This window comes from Chiroxiphia lanceolata, chromosome 20 (genome assembly GCF_009829145.1).
Source record: "Chiroxiphia lanceolata isolate bChiLan1 chromosome 20, bChiLan1.pri, whole genome shotgun sequence".
In the NCBI taxonomy this organism is placed as follows: Eukaryota; Metazoa; Chordata; class Aves; order Passeriformes; family Pipridae; genus Chiroxiphia; species Chiroxiphia lanceolata.
Genome location: NC_045656.1, coordinates 6049475 through 6065006, shown reverse-complemented (window position 1 = coordinate 6065006; position 15532 = coordinate 6049475). Strand labels below are relative to the sequence as shown.

Genomic DNA, 15532 nt, shown 5'->3' with positions numbered 1-15532 from the left:
AGCTCAACACTTCCCTGACTGTGTTGATTTAAAGATAAAAAGGGCAATGTTTCTGTCCAGTTTTTTGAAAATTATAGTAATATGCAGTGATTGGAAATTTGGTTATTCCAAAATTAGATCCAAGATAGGCTATCAGTAACAGGAAGAAGCACAAGTAGAGCCAGTTTTCATTTAACCATAATTACAGAGCTCAAGCTTAATAAATGTTCTTTTCATGCAACTCCACTCCCCCTACCTTACAAAATATGAAGCCATTCCAGGGAGAAAAACTGGAAAATTAGCTGCTAGTGGCATACTGTATTTCCAAGTACAACATGGCTTACTGTACTGCAGTGTTAGCCAAAGCTTGAGGCCTCAACAAGGTAATAATAAAATTCACTGTCAGTTCAGAGGTTTTCATTTAAAAAAAAAAAAAAATCAGTTCTACAGTTTTAATTTTACCAAAATAACTGATGAAACAGATAAAAAACTGTGGAGAAAACTGTGCTTTACCAAACCTTACTATATGAGTGAAAATATATGTTTAGATGCCTTTGAATTTGCTCCATTTAGCAAGGCAGCTCTCTGAAATGACTCTGAAAGGTTTGCTTGCACACGTTAGTATTTACATTTAAAATTCACCTTTTAGGTGTTTTTTTTTTGGTTTTTTTTTTTTTTTTTCTGCCTGTAACACTAACGAGAAAAATCCATCAGAAAACGGATGCTGGTCTGTTAACCTGGTATTTTGAGTAGCAAATATCAGCAGTAACTGATGACTCGAGGTGATTTTACAGGAGCTGCACATTTGCCAGCACAGTGCTATCAGCTCTCTCCTGGCATGCCTCCTGCATGGTTGGTCCTGCAGGCCTGGGGAAGGAGGGCTGGAAAAATAAGAATTCCCTTGATTAAAAGCTCCGTTGTGCCTCAATCGCTGCTGTTTCTCCGGATGGTGTCTGGCGTCCCTTCCCTCCCCGGGAATTCTCCTCCCATCCACGAGCACAGCCTAGTGCCGAGCGCTGTAATCACACGCTGAGCAGGGGAAGCAGCTCATCCAGGGGGTTTTTAGGTAAGGCTGCAAATCCCTCTCTTACCTTCAAAGTCCTTGTATTAGAAAAGAAGTTTCTGAGCCTAATTATGAGCTCGAAGACACCGTTTAATTGTTTCCTCCTTGATTAGAGGCAGAGGAATTTAAAGCAGAGCAAGCAGCCTGAGATGATGGGGTGTTTCTAGCCAGACATGCCCTTTAACCAGATTGATTTGTCTGAGGACAGACACCAACTAACACATATATCTATATCTTAAATCAAATCAGGTACCTTCAGAGAGCTGTTACCAGCACAGACAGCGTTTGACCAGCTAAGAGATTAAGGGAGAGAGCCCATCTTGGAGTGCCTTACCCAGAAAGGGAGCAGCAAAGACAGATTCTGGAATTCATTATTATTCTTCGTGGGAGGAAAGGTCATCACAGAGATCATGCAAGGAAGGTCCTGGGGAGCAAACACTGCAGGTTCTTTCCTCTCAGAGGGAAGAAAGCTCTCCACCAGATAGCTGGAATGAAATCCCTAGTGAAGTCTTTTATACAAACACCACCTCCATCCCACGGAATGGAAGTGATCAAAGCCTTTAGTTTTTTCATTTATTCAACAAGAGAGCAAGTGTTGAAATGACCTTGGTTATGAACCAAAGGGTAGTTCAAAATTTCCTTGGAGGCATTACTATTTTGGGTGGTTTGAACACAAAGTGCATTATATAGTAATTGCACACCATATGCTTTCTGTGTTTTGGTGTGAAGAGGCTGCCAGATGGGCTCTGACACTTCTAAACTGAAGTGTCTGAATGGAAAAGATTAGAAGATGGAAAAAAGTGTCAGGATCACACTAAACAATTCTGTTCCTTATTTTGTGAAGTACATGGCAAATGCAGAGTTGGCAAGTTCTTGACCAGATGACAAAGATATTAACAGAGCAGAAGTTGTACAGGATGCTCACAAAACTAAGGTATCACCACCCAGTATGAGTTCTGATAAGCCATAAACAGAGTAAATTTGCCACATAAAATAGTGGTTGGCTCTTCACTCTCATCCTTCTGCCATTATGCACAAGGAAATGACTTGGGAATAATCCTCTTGCTTAGCTTACAGACTGATTCAGAGAGAAAGAACAGAGAGGATGATACCTAAACACAAAGGCACCTCCTAGCATCCATAAAAAAATTAAATAGTCAAAAATCTCATTTAAAGCTTGTAACTATTTCAACCTTTGCAGCAGTGCTGCATTCCAGCTCACTGAATGAGCAGGAGTGGGAAGGTGAATGTTTGGGTAGATCTTCTACAAAATATCTCAGCACTATGGGACACATTTTGTAGTTAGAAGTTTCTGTGTTATGACTCAAATAATTTAAGACTCCAGTCTTGCAGATCCCATGCAGGGGAGCAGCTGCAGTCAAGGTATCTAATGTGGTAACAGAGCTCTCCTGACTTTTTGCAAGAGTTAACCCTGAGGTTCTGGTCAAATTCTAACTGAAAGAAGTTTAAAAATGAGCTTTCAATAAAAATAAACCCTTTGACTTCTAGTTACTTCAGTTACTTTTTCTCTGAAAAATCCTACTCTGCCTTTCTGACTCCTGTTGCTTTTTTACTGTGATAGATTGTTCTGCTGGTGCCTTCCTGAACTGCTGCCCTGTACAGACAGAACCAGCCTATTTCACTTCAAACAGGACTGTTTCACATTACCAGAAGTGAAGGATGCTCACTATTTACTCAAGAAATAGTTTGTTCCCAGTTTTAAGACACTTTCACTGCCATACCACCAGGTTTTTACAGTAAGCAGTATTTTTATAATAGAGTATTTTCTCCATGCTTCAATACCTCTGTGTCAGAAAACAATTAGGACACCTTCCCCACTACACAAATTAGTATCCTGCTATATAAAATGAGGACTAAACACTGACATACTGACCTGGCAACTTTAGTTCTACCAAAGCAAGCTCTACAAGCCCAGTTCCAATATCCATGACAAAGCTTCCAAGTACCAGCACCCCTATGTCTGCAATTCCAGCAGCCCCAGAGCTGCTGATATCCTGGATTGTTTGTAGAGAGGGGGCACTGAAAGTCAACAAAATAGCTGACAATCTGCTTTCTACTCAACTCCCTCTGCTTTGGACAGGGTAAAAAACTTGCCCTGTAGCACTGCACCCTCCAGATGCTCTCACTGTACATTTGTTTTTGTGATACAACCAAATTAATAAAAGCCTCTTTCCCAGGGGACAAACTCCTTGGGAGTCCTTCCAGCAGGGAATAAAAATGCCATCAGTGTCTACACAGCATAAACCACAAACCACCCCTTTGAAGTGAAGGAGGAGTCATTTAGAAGCAGCTAAATATGAGTTCTTTCTGCTTTAAAAATCAGATGAGCCATTGGAGCTCTCTGAGCAAGTGGCCAAGTGGTTCCATTCCTTTGGGTCTGACTGTTTACAACAGGCTTCACTCCCACTCTGCACAGAGGTTCAAGAGGATTCACACCACTGCCAAAGAGGGAAAATGCCCTTTGAGTCTCCTTGTAACTGTGAAGGAAATCTTTTCTTTTTCTATGCAGAAATTCCCCAAATAAGAATGAACTGTATATTCAGCCTCATTAGAAACTGCAGAGGGAAGGTGGAAGGTTGAATGACATAATATTTTGGTAACTGAAATGTATATAAATATAAATGTTATATAAATATGAGTGGACCAACAGCACATAAAGAAAAGACAAACATCTTACTTTCCTAAACTCAAGGAGAGAGCCCAACCCTGAGAGATGATCTGCAGCAGTTGGGGTTCACAGATTCATATAAAAATTAAGAGTAATGTTTTTTCCCATACTTCTATACTTTTATTTACTTCTTCCTTCCCAGGAATTTATTTGCTTATTGCTCTTTTTTTGCCTTTTAGAAATGAATACATTTTTGCTCAAGGACATTCATAAAAATAAGATAATAACAAACCAAGGATGAGTTGGGGGGGATTTTTTTTGCAGTTCTGTTACTACGTTCAAAACCCTTTTACAAATTCCAACTTCTTCCACAGAAAACACTCTATGAGCTCTTTGTGCTTGGACCATGTGAAACCATTCTGAAATCAATATACTGACAAGAATCTGTTTGAGAAATACATTGATGAACACAAGTCCATGAAGGAAATCCTCGTTCATGAAGGTATTAATGATTGAAGGAAAAGATGTTTGGCTGAGTATTTAAACAATGGCAGAAAACACATGCATTAAAACCAGACAGATTATCACACTGCACATGGCATCAGTTTTTCTACACTGCCATGAGTTTATACTTCTGTTCAAAGGCACATCTGTACTTACTTGGTCAGCTTATGGCCTTTCATTGCAATGAGGAATTCTCTCACAGTCTCGGGGCTCTGGTACCTACAGGGTGTTTTTGAAATGTACTTCAGTGTCTGCAAAGGACAGAAAGAAAGAACATTTCATTGCACAGTTACTATTTGCTTTACCAGTTGTGTATGAAACAAGCAGATCTCGAAGAGCCTACTCAGAAAAACTGGGAAAGTCAACTCAGGTTTTGGGGTTTGGCTTTCTACTTTTTTTTAACATATGGAAGTGCTGTCATAGATGAGACAGGTCACTCATATTATTCTGTCTCCAAGAAGAATATACTGAAATTTTCTGAGGGAATAAGAAATCTTATCTAACTACAACTCCATGTACTTGAAAACTACATTAATACTTATCCACAAAGCCCCAACCCAGCCAGCTCCCCACACACCCAGGTGAGAAATACAGCTGTGACTATTCCCTCTGTGGCTCTGGACCAACATTATCTGACCTGTCCAGAGCCCAAAGCTGCACGTTAAAGGGCACAGCAAAGGAGGGAGTTTTAGCTCTGTCTACTAAAAACCCACCTGCTGTTTTGTGAAGAGACATTTGCTCCCTTGGTCTGAAACAATCTCAGGTGATGGTAACACTGTGATCAAGACACACAGCTGTGCTGGATAGTATCACTCATTTACTCTTCCTTTTCAAACCAATAAATATTTACAGATCCACAGTTATCTTAAAAAGAACCAAGATAGGAGGCTTGGGGGTTTACTGTGGTGTTTATTTTTTTTTTAATTGTTTTGTTTTTGTTTTTAAAAGCACTTAGGAAAGTTGAATTCCTATTCATCCTTAAACCCACATTACCTTCTGCCAAGTCTTCCTGTGCTCAGTGCCAGGGATACTCTCACTGCCAACCCATAAATCACTCCTTAAACCCTCTAATCTATGGTTGTTTTCATCCTTTATCTGCATATTTGGCTTTCTTGAAGTTCACAGAAGCAGATTAGGTGGGTTGCCACGAAATCTGAAAGGACACTGTACTATTAGAAATGTTTATCTGACTTGAAACAGTTTATCTTTGCTCCATTTTTTTGCATGTAACACCCACTAACCTCAGCTAACTTTTGCAGATGTTACATTAGTTTGCTTTATTTAAAACAACACAATACCTAACAGATGGACAAGACACAATGTAATTTGACCTGAGTAAAAAAAAAACAAACAATTTGTTGATAAAAAACCCCCACACAAATTCCAGTTCACAGCTGACTTTTCACTGGAAGTAGCTCAGAGTTTTCTTTAGTATTTACTGTTGCTTGAATTAGACCCCAAAATGAAGAGTTGGAAATAATAAGCATCAATAGAAAAGTCAAGGAAATCCTTCCTGGACTGTGTGAATCAGCAGCTGAAGGGTTTCAAAGAGCACTGGCAATGCTTGTTTGGAATTTAGGAAGAAAATCTTCACCTGCTGATACTGCACAGCACTTAAAGCTTAAAATATCAACACAACTGACTCATGATGCATTTAATGCACTGCAAATGCAGACGTGTGTGGTAGGATATCCCATGCACAGATTATCAATAATAATAATAATAATAATACCCCCATAATACTCTGAGTTTCTTTGTCAGAAAATCTTTAAGCTGAATATTTATATTTGCAAAGTCAGAAGCCAAAAAAGCTGAATTGTGTTCACAGAGCAGAAAACAACAGACACCGGAGAAAATGAGCTACAAGAAAATATGTAAATGTATGTTCAGTGTATTTCCATTAAAATCTGCTCTCATTTAAAAATGCTTGGTAAGGAAAACAGGCTTCAACAGCACATGATAATTCATCCTGTTTAACAGAGAGAGAGCTGATGAAACATAAATTTCAGGACCAGTTTCCCTGGACTGCTGAGAAATACATTTAAAAGCATAATAAGGTGCTGGATAAACCTCCTTTCTGTGAGCCCTGTCTGACCTTTTCAGATGAAATGAAGTTGTTATTCACCAGTGACAACTGGAATGAAACCATCACATTGTCATGTAACAGAATTATTTAATAGGAGTAACTTCTTTTCCAGTTTAGTTGTTTCTTGGTAATTTCAAATCAGGAAAATGACAAATATTCAGCAAAACAAAGTTCCTTTCATCTGGTTATTTCAGTACCAATGGATACAAGACTGCACAGAGCTTGTGAAGACACACTCAGCAAGGATAGACAATCCTGTAAGATCAAATTCTGGGTTCCTTTCAGGCAAATATAAATAAAATAGACAGAGTTTACACCATGCACAAAACCAAGCATCCTATGGGTATTTAACATACAGAAATATAACAAGGTAATTAAAGCTTTAAGGTGCATCCTGATAAAATTTACTTACAGGATCTTTCTCAGCTGTTTCAGAGAGGCACAGGGAGAGACTGTCAGTCTCCATGAAGGTTTAATTTAGATTTTTTTCTAAGCCACTATTTTGTTGAACACGAGGCTTGGGAATTACAAACTCTATACCTTTTCAAACAAAGCCAGAACTAAAACAAAACCAGAGCCTAGGCCAAATCTTATTCACATGAGCAGTTTCAGTGCTCAACAGAATTACTCATGCAAGCAGGGCAAAGTGCTTTCAGCTCACTGTCCATCACGGGGCTGCTCATGCAGTTCTCCAGCACAGACACAAAGGGTCACACTGCAGATCCACACCAAGTTGCTAATTTGAGATATTTAAAATGTTAATATTTGTATTATATGGTTTGAGGAGCTCTTTCCTAGCAGGAGATGAAACGTTTATTACCAACCTGGCGTCCAGCTGATGTTGCCTGTACACGTGATTTTGCTTTTCTTTGGACCAAAAAACAGAATTTAAAATAATCTATTTTAGTAGGAAATGATTAGTTTCATTCTGTTAATAAAAAAATGCCATATGTGATCTGTCTGATCAGTTTTGAAATCACTGATCACATGATATCAATTCCTTAGACGACTGCAAGTTCTGCCCCGTGTATTAAAAAGATAGAATATTTGGAATTAAAAAAAAAAACAAAACACATAAAACTAAAGAGTTCAGAACCAGGGGGGTTTTAAAATTCTTTTTGTGATAGATTTTAATAACAAGAGCTGCATGCCTCTGCCCTGAGAGCACAGTTACCCTGCAACCTGAACAAACTGATCACAGACCAGTGGCAAATCAAATATTCTACTGTGCTTCTTAATAGGGGAGATTTGATACTGAATTATTAATATGCAGACCTAAGGATGCAAATTTCTCCAGCTTGGGCTAATTTTCAAAGGACTTTGACAGTGCTACTCACCTCATACATGATTGTGTTCAGATTCTGCTGGCCAGAGCTCTGCTTGTTTTTCCCACTCTCTTTGCGCTGCTGCTTGAGATCAGTGAGTAACTGGAACACCTGAGGGGAAAAAAATAAAGTGTTCTAGACCACTTGAGAGTATTTTACCTAAAAATATTATAACAGGAAAACATAAGTGATCAACAAAAAATCCCATCAACCAAACAGCAAAAAAACCCGTGGCTGTTTTGGTGGCAAATGTCTTGGCCCCAGAGCAATGAGTAGGTATGTAAATGGTTTTTTAATAACTGTGACTATTTTAAACAGACTTTCAACACTTGTTCAATGTCACCCAAGAGCCCCACAGGAGAAGCTGCCAGGAGGAATGTGACTTGTTTATCTCCTGTCCTGAACAGAGCTGGGTCATGCCCTGCTGTGCTGGCACCGAGCTCCCATTTACACGAGTGATGCTTGGAGCAACATCTCGCAGCAGTTTCTGGCTCTACTGGATTTGTTATGACAGATGTACCTACAACATTAAGCTGGATACATGTCCTTTCTCCCAGAGAGGCATTTTTCCATTGTCTGCAAAATAAAAGTAAACTCTACACCTGTCACACTGCCAGGAACCCACTAACTCAAGGCTTGACCTACAGATGCTCCCGAGGTTAACGATCCCATCATAAATTCCAGTGGAGTTATTCATAAAGGTTACAGTGACCAGCGTGGTGTTGTGGTATGTTAAACCACAAGGATTAAATTAGCTTTCATCACGAGGTAATGCAAGCAGACATTCTTGAAAAGCATGTAATGAAGCTGTCTTCACATTTATGATGCAATGAATATCAGTGTAGGAGGGAGATTCATCATCCCTAGACATGCAGCAAAACATGCAGACAGCATCACCATTACTGTTTTATTCCTGTATTAAACCACACTAGAATGATATTTCTTCAGATGTTTTGCTTCTGGTTTTACAGTATATCCAGAGTCAACACCCACAGCAAAGCACCATGTCTTACTGTTTATCCTCTCATTTTTAACCAGCTTAATTCAAGATCCAGATCCAATGGCATTCCAAACTGACAGGGCCACAGGAATAAGAAAAAAGCATTTCTAGACAGTGAGAAATATGAACACAATCAGCTATAAATCCAGCAATTATGAAAAAGGAACCCCTGTCAATCCTGACCTGAAATCCAAAACTCGAGCTGTGAACTTTTACCCAACAAGGATCTGAAGAAATGCAGCCAAGTGGCAACAGAACACAAATGACAACTCCAAACTCGCAGAAGAACTGTAGGCATGGAAAATACCTGTCAGTCCTGAATGCTCCTGTCAAACACCACTTTCTGTGCAAAGTATCACCTCAATTTGGAGAATGCTGGCTGTGCCAGTCAAATTGCAACTGGAAAGAGGAGCCAGTGCAAAGGTGTTGGTAGTTTTAAGGGAATCAGTACTTTGAAGAGCACTGGAAAGCCATACTTGCTATTTTATTTACTGCAATAGTATGTTTTAACAGACAGACACTTAATATTAGTTTGGCTGACATAGTATCATCTATTTCTTTGGCAAAAGAGTTCTTTCCAAGTACCTCATTAAAGCCCTTCTAAGTCACCAGATGGTTGCTCTGCTGTTCACAGGCAGATGCAGCTCAGGATAAAACACTACAAGATTTATTTCAGAACAGAATGAAACAGCTGTGCAATAAAAAACAGCTTCAGCAATAAAATAATATAAACAAAGCACTTGGGTTATTAAAACTGTTCCAAAAATTACATTAATAAACAAGCACTGAAATCTTTGCATTACCTGGCTGAAGTTAAACCAACAAGGCCACGACATTTCTTTCCACCTCACTAAAAAAACCTTTACTGAGGAGAGAGGAGAATTATTTTCTGCTGTAGATAAGTTCTGAACAAGATTATTTTTTGTTATATGAATGCCAATATTCACTGTTTGCTCTGACAGGGCACTGCAGCCTCCTTGTGACTCCAGGCTAAGGTACATCACTGGTTTCTAGGAGTGTTTATCCTCAGTAACAGATCTCAGACCAGCTTTAAAAAAAATTCTGTCAACCATTCAAGGGTGTAAAACCACATTTCCAGTAGCTCTGATTTTAATACAACTCTGCATTGATAAGTTACAGGTTCTTAGATGAGACTGCACATCACAGCAATTAAGTTAAATAGGAAACACTGACTCCAGCAGCTGAAAAATGTTTATAAACTTTCTGGAAGAATTCCGGGACCAAACAGATAATAATGCAGTATCCATTACTAGCATAACCACCTCCAAATCTTCTTTAAAAAGCTTGTTTTCTTAAAAACAAATCAAATGCAGGGGGGTGTAAATCACATACAGGTCCTGCTGATTGCCACTGCCAATTTTCAGCTTCCAAAGATTACACAAGGGACTGATGACAGCTTTAAACTGCTGGTTTAAAACCAGGATGCAGATAAACTTACCTCAAAGTTACTCAGCAAGGCAGCATTTGCATCTTTTCTAAAAGGAAAGATGAAAACCAATTAATTAGGTTGCAAATGAAACTGTTTAAAGTTTTCCTTTGCTGAGTCCCGCAGACTCTTAAAGAATAGACACTATTTTAAGTTTTTTTAAGAAAAGAAAACCCCAAGAAATCTATTTTTGGTGATTCTACATCACCAAGTTGTTGCCACCTTATTTTTCCACGCTGTTAGTAGAATTATGACATAAATATAGAACATATCTTGCACAATTTGCCCCATAAATCACAATACCCTTGTACAACGCACTCTTTTTACTCAGCCACCCCATTTTATTCAGTCACCCAATTTCACACACTAAAATCAAATTGCTTTGCCTCTTCCTTATAAAACAGGCCTCTAGTTTTATTTCAATAAAGACTGATGGGAAAAATAATTCAGATTACACATACTATTTCTTTATAAGTCAAGAGCATGGAGAAAGAAAATACAATGAGTATTTTAGTATATTGTACATATGTGTGTGTATAGACATAGATAGGGCACTAATTTACACGGGTGAATTACTTTATCAGTCAATTTTTTTACAGAGTAAAAAAAACTTACTGCATTTCCTCTTTATTTTTTGCATTTTTATGGGCCTAATTCTTTAACAGGAGGGCAAGTTTCCCATTTTCCAGCAACCAAACACTTCCCCACTAATTCAGGCCCAATTAAGCAAGAATCCTTATCCACCACTGGCAGGGTGACTGCAGAGCCAAGCACATATTTAGACTAACCAGGCCTCTGTTACTACTGGATACTGTAATTTTATATTTTTAAACTGAAAAAGGGAGGAAAAACTGACGGGGGACATCCTATATTCCCTGAACAACACGTTCTGCTGAGCAGTCAGTAGCCACAACAACAGAAAGTTTCCATACAAAAGGAAAAAAAGGCCTTTCTCAGGTCTGTGCAGCAGCTTATGGAGAAAAAAAAAAAAAAAAAAAAAAAGAAAAAAACAAAAAAGGTACAATGTGTTGTTAAGCACCGTGGACTGTCTGAATAGAACTGTCACGTTCATCACTTTCAAACGAGTTAAATGAGTCCACAAACTTCCACAGGTTCTATCATTGTTTTTAAATGAAAAGGACCTTCTAAAATACGCTGAGATGAACTTCAACTTCCATTTGCTGACTGGAGTGAAACTTCAGCAAGTGAGCTCAGGCACGCATTAGCTTTCATTCATGTTTTACAAACCATACAGCTGCGGTTGTTAGGTAAATGCAATTCTTACAGAATGTTTGCATTCAGGCCACGGCTACAGAAATCCCCACGGATCAAAAGACATTCTTTGCTAGAGAGAATAATGCTACAGGAGAATTACATATGGAATTGTTCAGCTGAGTGAGTGAAAGGGTCATATGGAGTCAATACACCGCTATGCAAATGAGCCCGTGGAATCAAGCTGAGGCGAAATTATTTAAGACAACTGCTTCCTTTTCTTCATTCCAACCCACTTTTGTCATTCAGAAAAATACTTATTTTTTTTCCCTTCCAACAAGCCAACGAGCCAGTCTCAAACCCTCAACAAAAAAAAAGGCCTCCAGTTTTATTTGAATAAAGACCGACGGGAAAAAATAATTCACATTACACACCTTATTTCTTTATAAGTCAAGAGCATGGAGAAGGAAAATACAATGAATATTGTAGTGTTTCAGCACAATTTCTGTTGTGCTGAAATACCAAAATTATGAACTGATGAACTTTTGCAGAACTTATAAAGTAGAAACAAAATTTTCTTCGGCCCTCGCTCTCATGAAACAATTATCAATTTTACATTCAGGAAACAAGAAATTCTACATAATGAACTCTAAATAATGAATTCTAACGTATATTTTCAGCAGTCAACTGAACGGTGTGCTTAATTTTTATGAGATTAAGACTTAAGCAGAAAGGAAAAGAATTTTCATAGTAATGCCAGAAGCATAAACACTTTACAGAATCTTTCAATAGGTAATATTTGCCCAAATTTTAGTCCAAACCAAGATATTCTTGAGGCCTGCTGCATATATCAAAAAATACCGTAGTATATGGCATCACAACTCTACAAATATCACTGACACTTCACCTTTTTAAGTCTACTGCTTCAAATACGGTGCATATTTAAAAAGCAATGTTTTCTGGAGAGTTCTTTTCTCTAATAACAGATAGTTCTGGCAGGGTAAATCCTGGAGCAGTTTTCCTAGTTGCAAAACTTCCCTCTACGAAAGCCATCAAGCAGGAGGTAAAAGACGAGGAAGATTAAATTCCTACAGTAATTTGAGTGCAAAATGGACTAAATTGTTCCACTCCAACTAAAGGAAGGTTCACCAACAGCTCCGGATTTCAGCCCCCACATCTTCTACCTCTGAGGCACCTCCTCTTTAGTACTAAAAGAGGCAGCATCACTAAAATATACTGGGCTACTCAAGGTAATAAAACCAAGTGGATGTATAAGAAGCATCACAGATTTACTATTACTGGTATCAAAAGCACCTTTCTCAGTGTACAACAGGAGGATCAGCTCATTTCCCTGCAGGCTGCCACTCGTGTTGAGATTTATGTCATGCAAACCCCTCTTTCAACAGATGTTTCTTATCTACTTTGGAATTTTATGTCTGGAAGATCTAATAATTATAATATAGAAGATTTAATAATAATAAAGCATCCATGGATTACATGACCAGAGTAGTTCAGCTGATTTGGGGGGATGCTGATACATCCCATGGGACTTGCACCCCCCATGCCCCCATTCTTAAGAGACCAGCAGCAGGTATATATAAATAAACACGAAGTTTAAGGAGCTCCACAGAACTCGGGAGTTTCTAAGCTTCAAAATTAGTCAAATCCTATTGTTTTGTGCCCAGGTTACACTCCCAAAACGCAAACACGCAGCGCTGTCAGCGCAGGAAGGCAGAACACGCTGCCTGGTGTAAGTGCCCTGAAATATCGGCCACAATTCTCTTGCGTTTGCAATTGTTGGCACAGACTCCAGGATTTCTCCTTCTCCGGCATGTCCAGCTCCTACACAGAGTCACCCTCCCGATGCTGCCGGGAATAACTCCCAGAAGCCGCCAGAGGATTCCCGTTCCACCTCCTCCGGGGCACAGAGGGAACAGGCGGGCGGGGAGATGGGGCCAGAGCGAGATTGGCCCAAACAGCTGCTCCAAGCAGGACTGTTAAAGCAAATAAAACCCCTCCGTTTCTTACCAGAACGCCTGAACCCGCTGCTGGGGGGGCTAAAGGCCCAGTATCCCCCTCATACACCTACTGTCCCCACAGGCCCACGCGGATGTACCCCCCACACACAGACACCTCACAGGCTCATATGGATGTACCCCTCACACACAGACACCTCACAGGCCCACATGGATGTACCCCTCACACACAGACACCTCACAGGCCCACATGGATGTACCCCCACACCCACACAGATTTAGCCCCGGCCCCGCAGCCCCCGCTGTCCCCACAGCAGCCCGTGTCCCCGGTTCCTCCCCGTTCCTTACACCTCCATCTTGTCCGCCCCGCCGCGGCCTCCCTGAGGCTCCTCCCGCTCCGCTCGGGCACCCGCAGCCCGGCGGGAGACGGAGGGGGAAGAGCGGGGCAAAGGGGGAGGCTGAGCTGAGCCGAAGAAGGATTTGGCGGCCGCGACGGAAGCGGAAAGGGAAGGAGAAATAAGGAGGGGGGGGGGGGGGGGGGGAAAGGCAAAAGAGCGACTGCATTGGCCGGGAATCGAACCCGGGCCTCCCGCGTGGCAGGCGAGAATTCTACCACTGAACCACCAATGCCGGCGATGGAAAACTTCCTTCCGCCTCTCCCTTTGTACGTACTCTAGAAAAAGAAGTTAAAATTGCCCTGAAAATTCACCCAGATCGACAATTAGCCGCTATTAAACATGACACAGTCAAAGCAGTGCCGCGAAGGTCCTTCCAAATCTCATCTCTAGCCATGTGCTGCGAGGCTGAAGTAGTTGTGTAATACTCCTATTGTCTTTCAAAGCACCCGTCGGCTCGTCAGCGCCGTGTGTCTTTTCCAGGTGATGCTTTCTCATTTGATCTATGTGCTATTAAATGTTGCAAGAGCCCTTTTCATTCTCAGTAAACCTGAAGACACTTCACTGAGCGCAAATAGCTGAAAATCCCATTGGCGACAGCAAGGAAATCGTCTGGCTCAGAGACTGAGAGCCCGTGAAACATTAATTCCTTAATTCTGACATTACCTCTCAGGCAAAAGTTTATATGCAGATACAACACCACTAACTCCTTAAAGAGTCACATACAGATACACGTAGTTCTTTGCAGCAGGGATTTAAGAGCCATTTAGGGAACCAAATGGGTTTGACCTGTGCTCCCAAAGTCTCTCTTGCAATGCCAACACAAAATCCACCAGCTGCTTTTCTCTCCAGAATCAAACCACTCCCACTTTTAGGACTTTTCTTCTCCTTGGGGTTTTGTAAATCCTAAATCAAATCTGAATAATGTGGGCAAACTGCAGTGCTTTAGGAACAGTCCTCAGTGCCAGGACAGCCGTGGCAGCTCCCAGCTCTCCAGGAACCTTCACCACCAGATACAGAAGTGCTGGGCAAAGTTTAAAAGCCACCTGCAAAGGTTTTTCAGCCCTTTTCAGTTGAAACCTCTGCCAAAAAGTTTCAGTGGACAAGTAAAGCCCATCACACAGAGATTGTAATACAGATAGAAATTCATTTATCCTCCAGAATCACTTATTGTGGAGTCCTGTGGAAAAAGAGCCAGGAGAAAGGTCTCCAAATGCAGACTGAGAGCTGTTGGTCTGACTCAGTGGACAGGATGCAATGGATGCTGCCCTTTTTCATGTCAGGATTAACTGGCCTTGTAAGTTGGCCAAAACTGGCACAGCAAACACTCTGTAACTTCTCTGCCATGTTTCCAACCCTGCACATGAAACTGCCTGTACACCAGCTCCCAGCCAGGCTAGGGGGAAGGAAAAAAGAGATGTCAGCTTTCATGTGAAAACACGGTATTTCAGTTTTGTTCCACAAATCTACTAATCCTTGCCTGCCTCTCATCACTCTCTTCAGATAAGGGTTCAGAATCTTCAGCATATTAATTTCATTTCTCCTTTGCAACTCTTTATATCTCTCCCCCAGCACCAACTTATCATCTTTATTTCCACTGCTTCTCCAAAAGTTTCCCCCAAGACCTTTGCTGATACACTTTTTCAAGCTATGATGCTTTTTACAATCCGTGATGATGATGCAGCTGGGAATGAACGGGCACGATACAAATGCCTCTCTCAACAGCTCTCAATTCTTTTTCTAATAGAGATTTATTTCTAAATATTTTCCAATGGACACATATAGCCTGTTAGGGTGTAAATGCATGTGCAGGTCAGCTACTGGTCCACTGACATCATGCCATGGAGAAGGGGAATATCTAAGAGAGCTCATTACCCTTACAACTGTTCAGGAGGTGAGGTGATTAGGCCAGTTCA

The 15532-nt window shown here is 40.5% G+C and overlaps 1 protein-coding gene and 1 non-coding gene across 2 annotated transcripts in view; both read right to left on the bottom strand.

Moving 5' to 3' along the window:
• Window positions 1-13692, bottom strand: part of CRCP (CGRP receptor component) — a 75715-nt gene extending 62023 nt beyond the window's left edge. Inside the window, exons 1-4 of the mRNA XM_032707525.1 lie at window positions 13570-13692; window positions 10046-10082; window positions 7599-7697; window positions 4332-4426 (exon numbers count right to left, since the gene is read on the bottom strand). Coding sequence (XP_032563416.1) covers window positions 4332-4426; window positions 7599-7697; window positions 10046-10082; window positions 13570-13577 — 239 coding nt within the window. The 5' untranslated portion in view covers window positions 13578-13692. The remainder of the gene's footprint in view (window positions 1-4331; window positions 4427-7598; window positions 7698-10045; window positions 10083-13569) is intronic.
• An 88-nt stretch (window positions 13693-13780) lies between these two features.
• Window positions 13781-13851, bottom strand: TRNAG-GCC. The gene has a single exon. It is a non-coding gene; the product is annotated as a tRNA-Gly (tRNA).
• Window positions 13852-15532: the final 1681 nt, after the last annotated feature.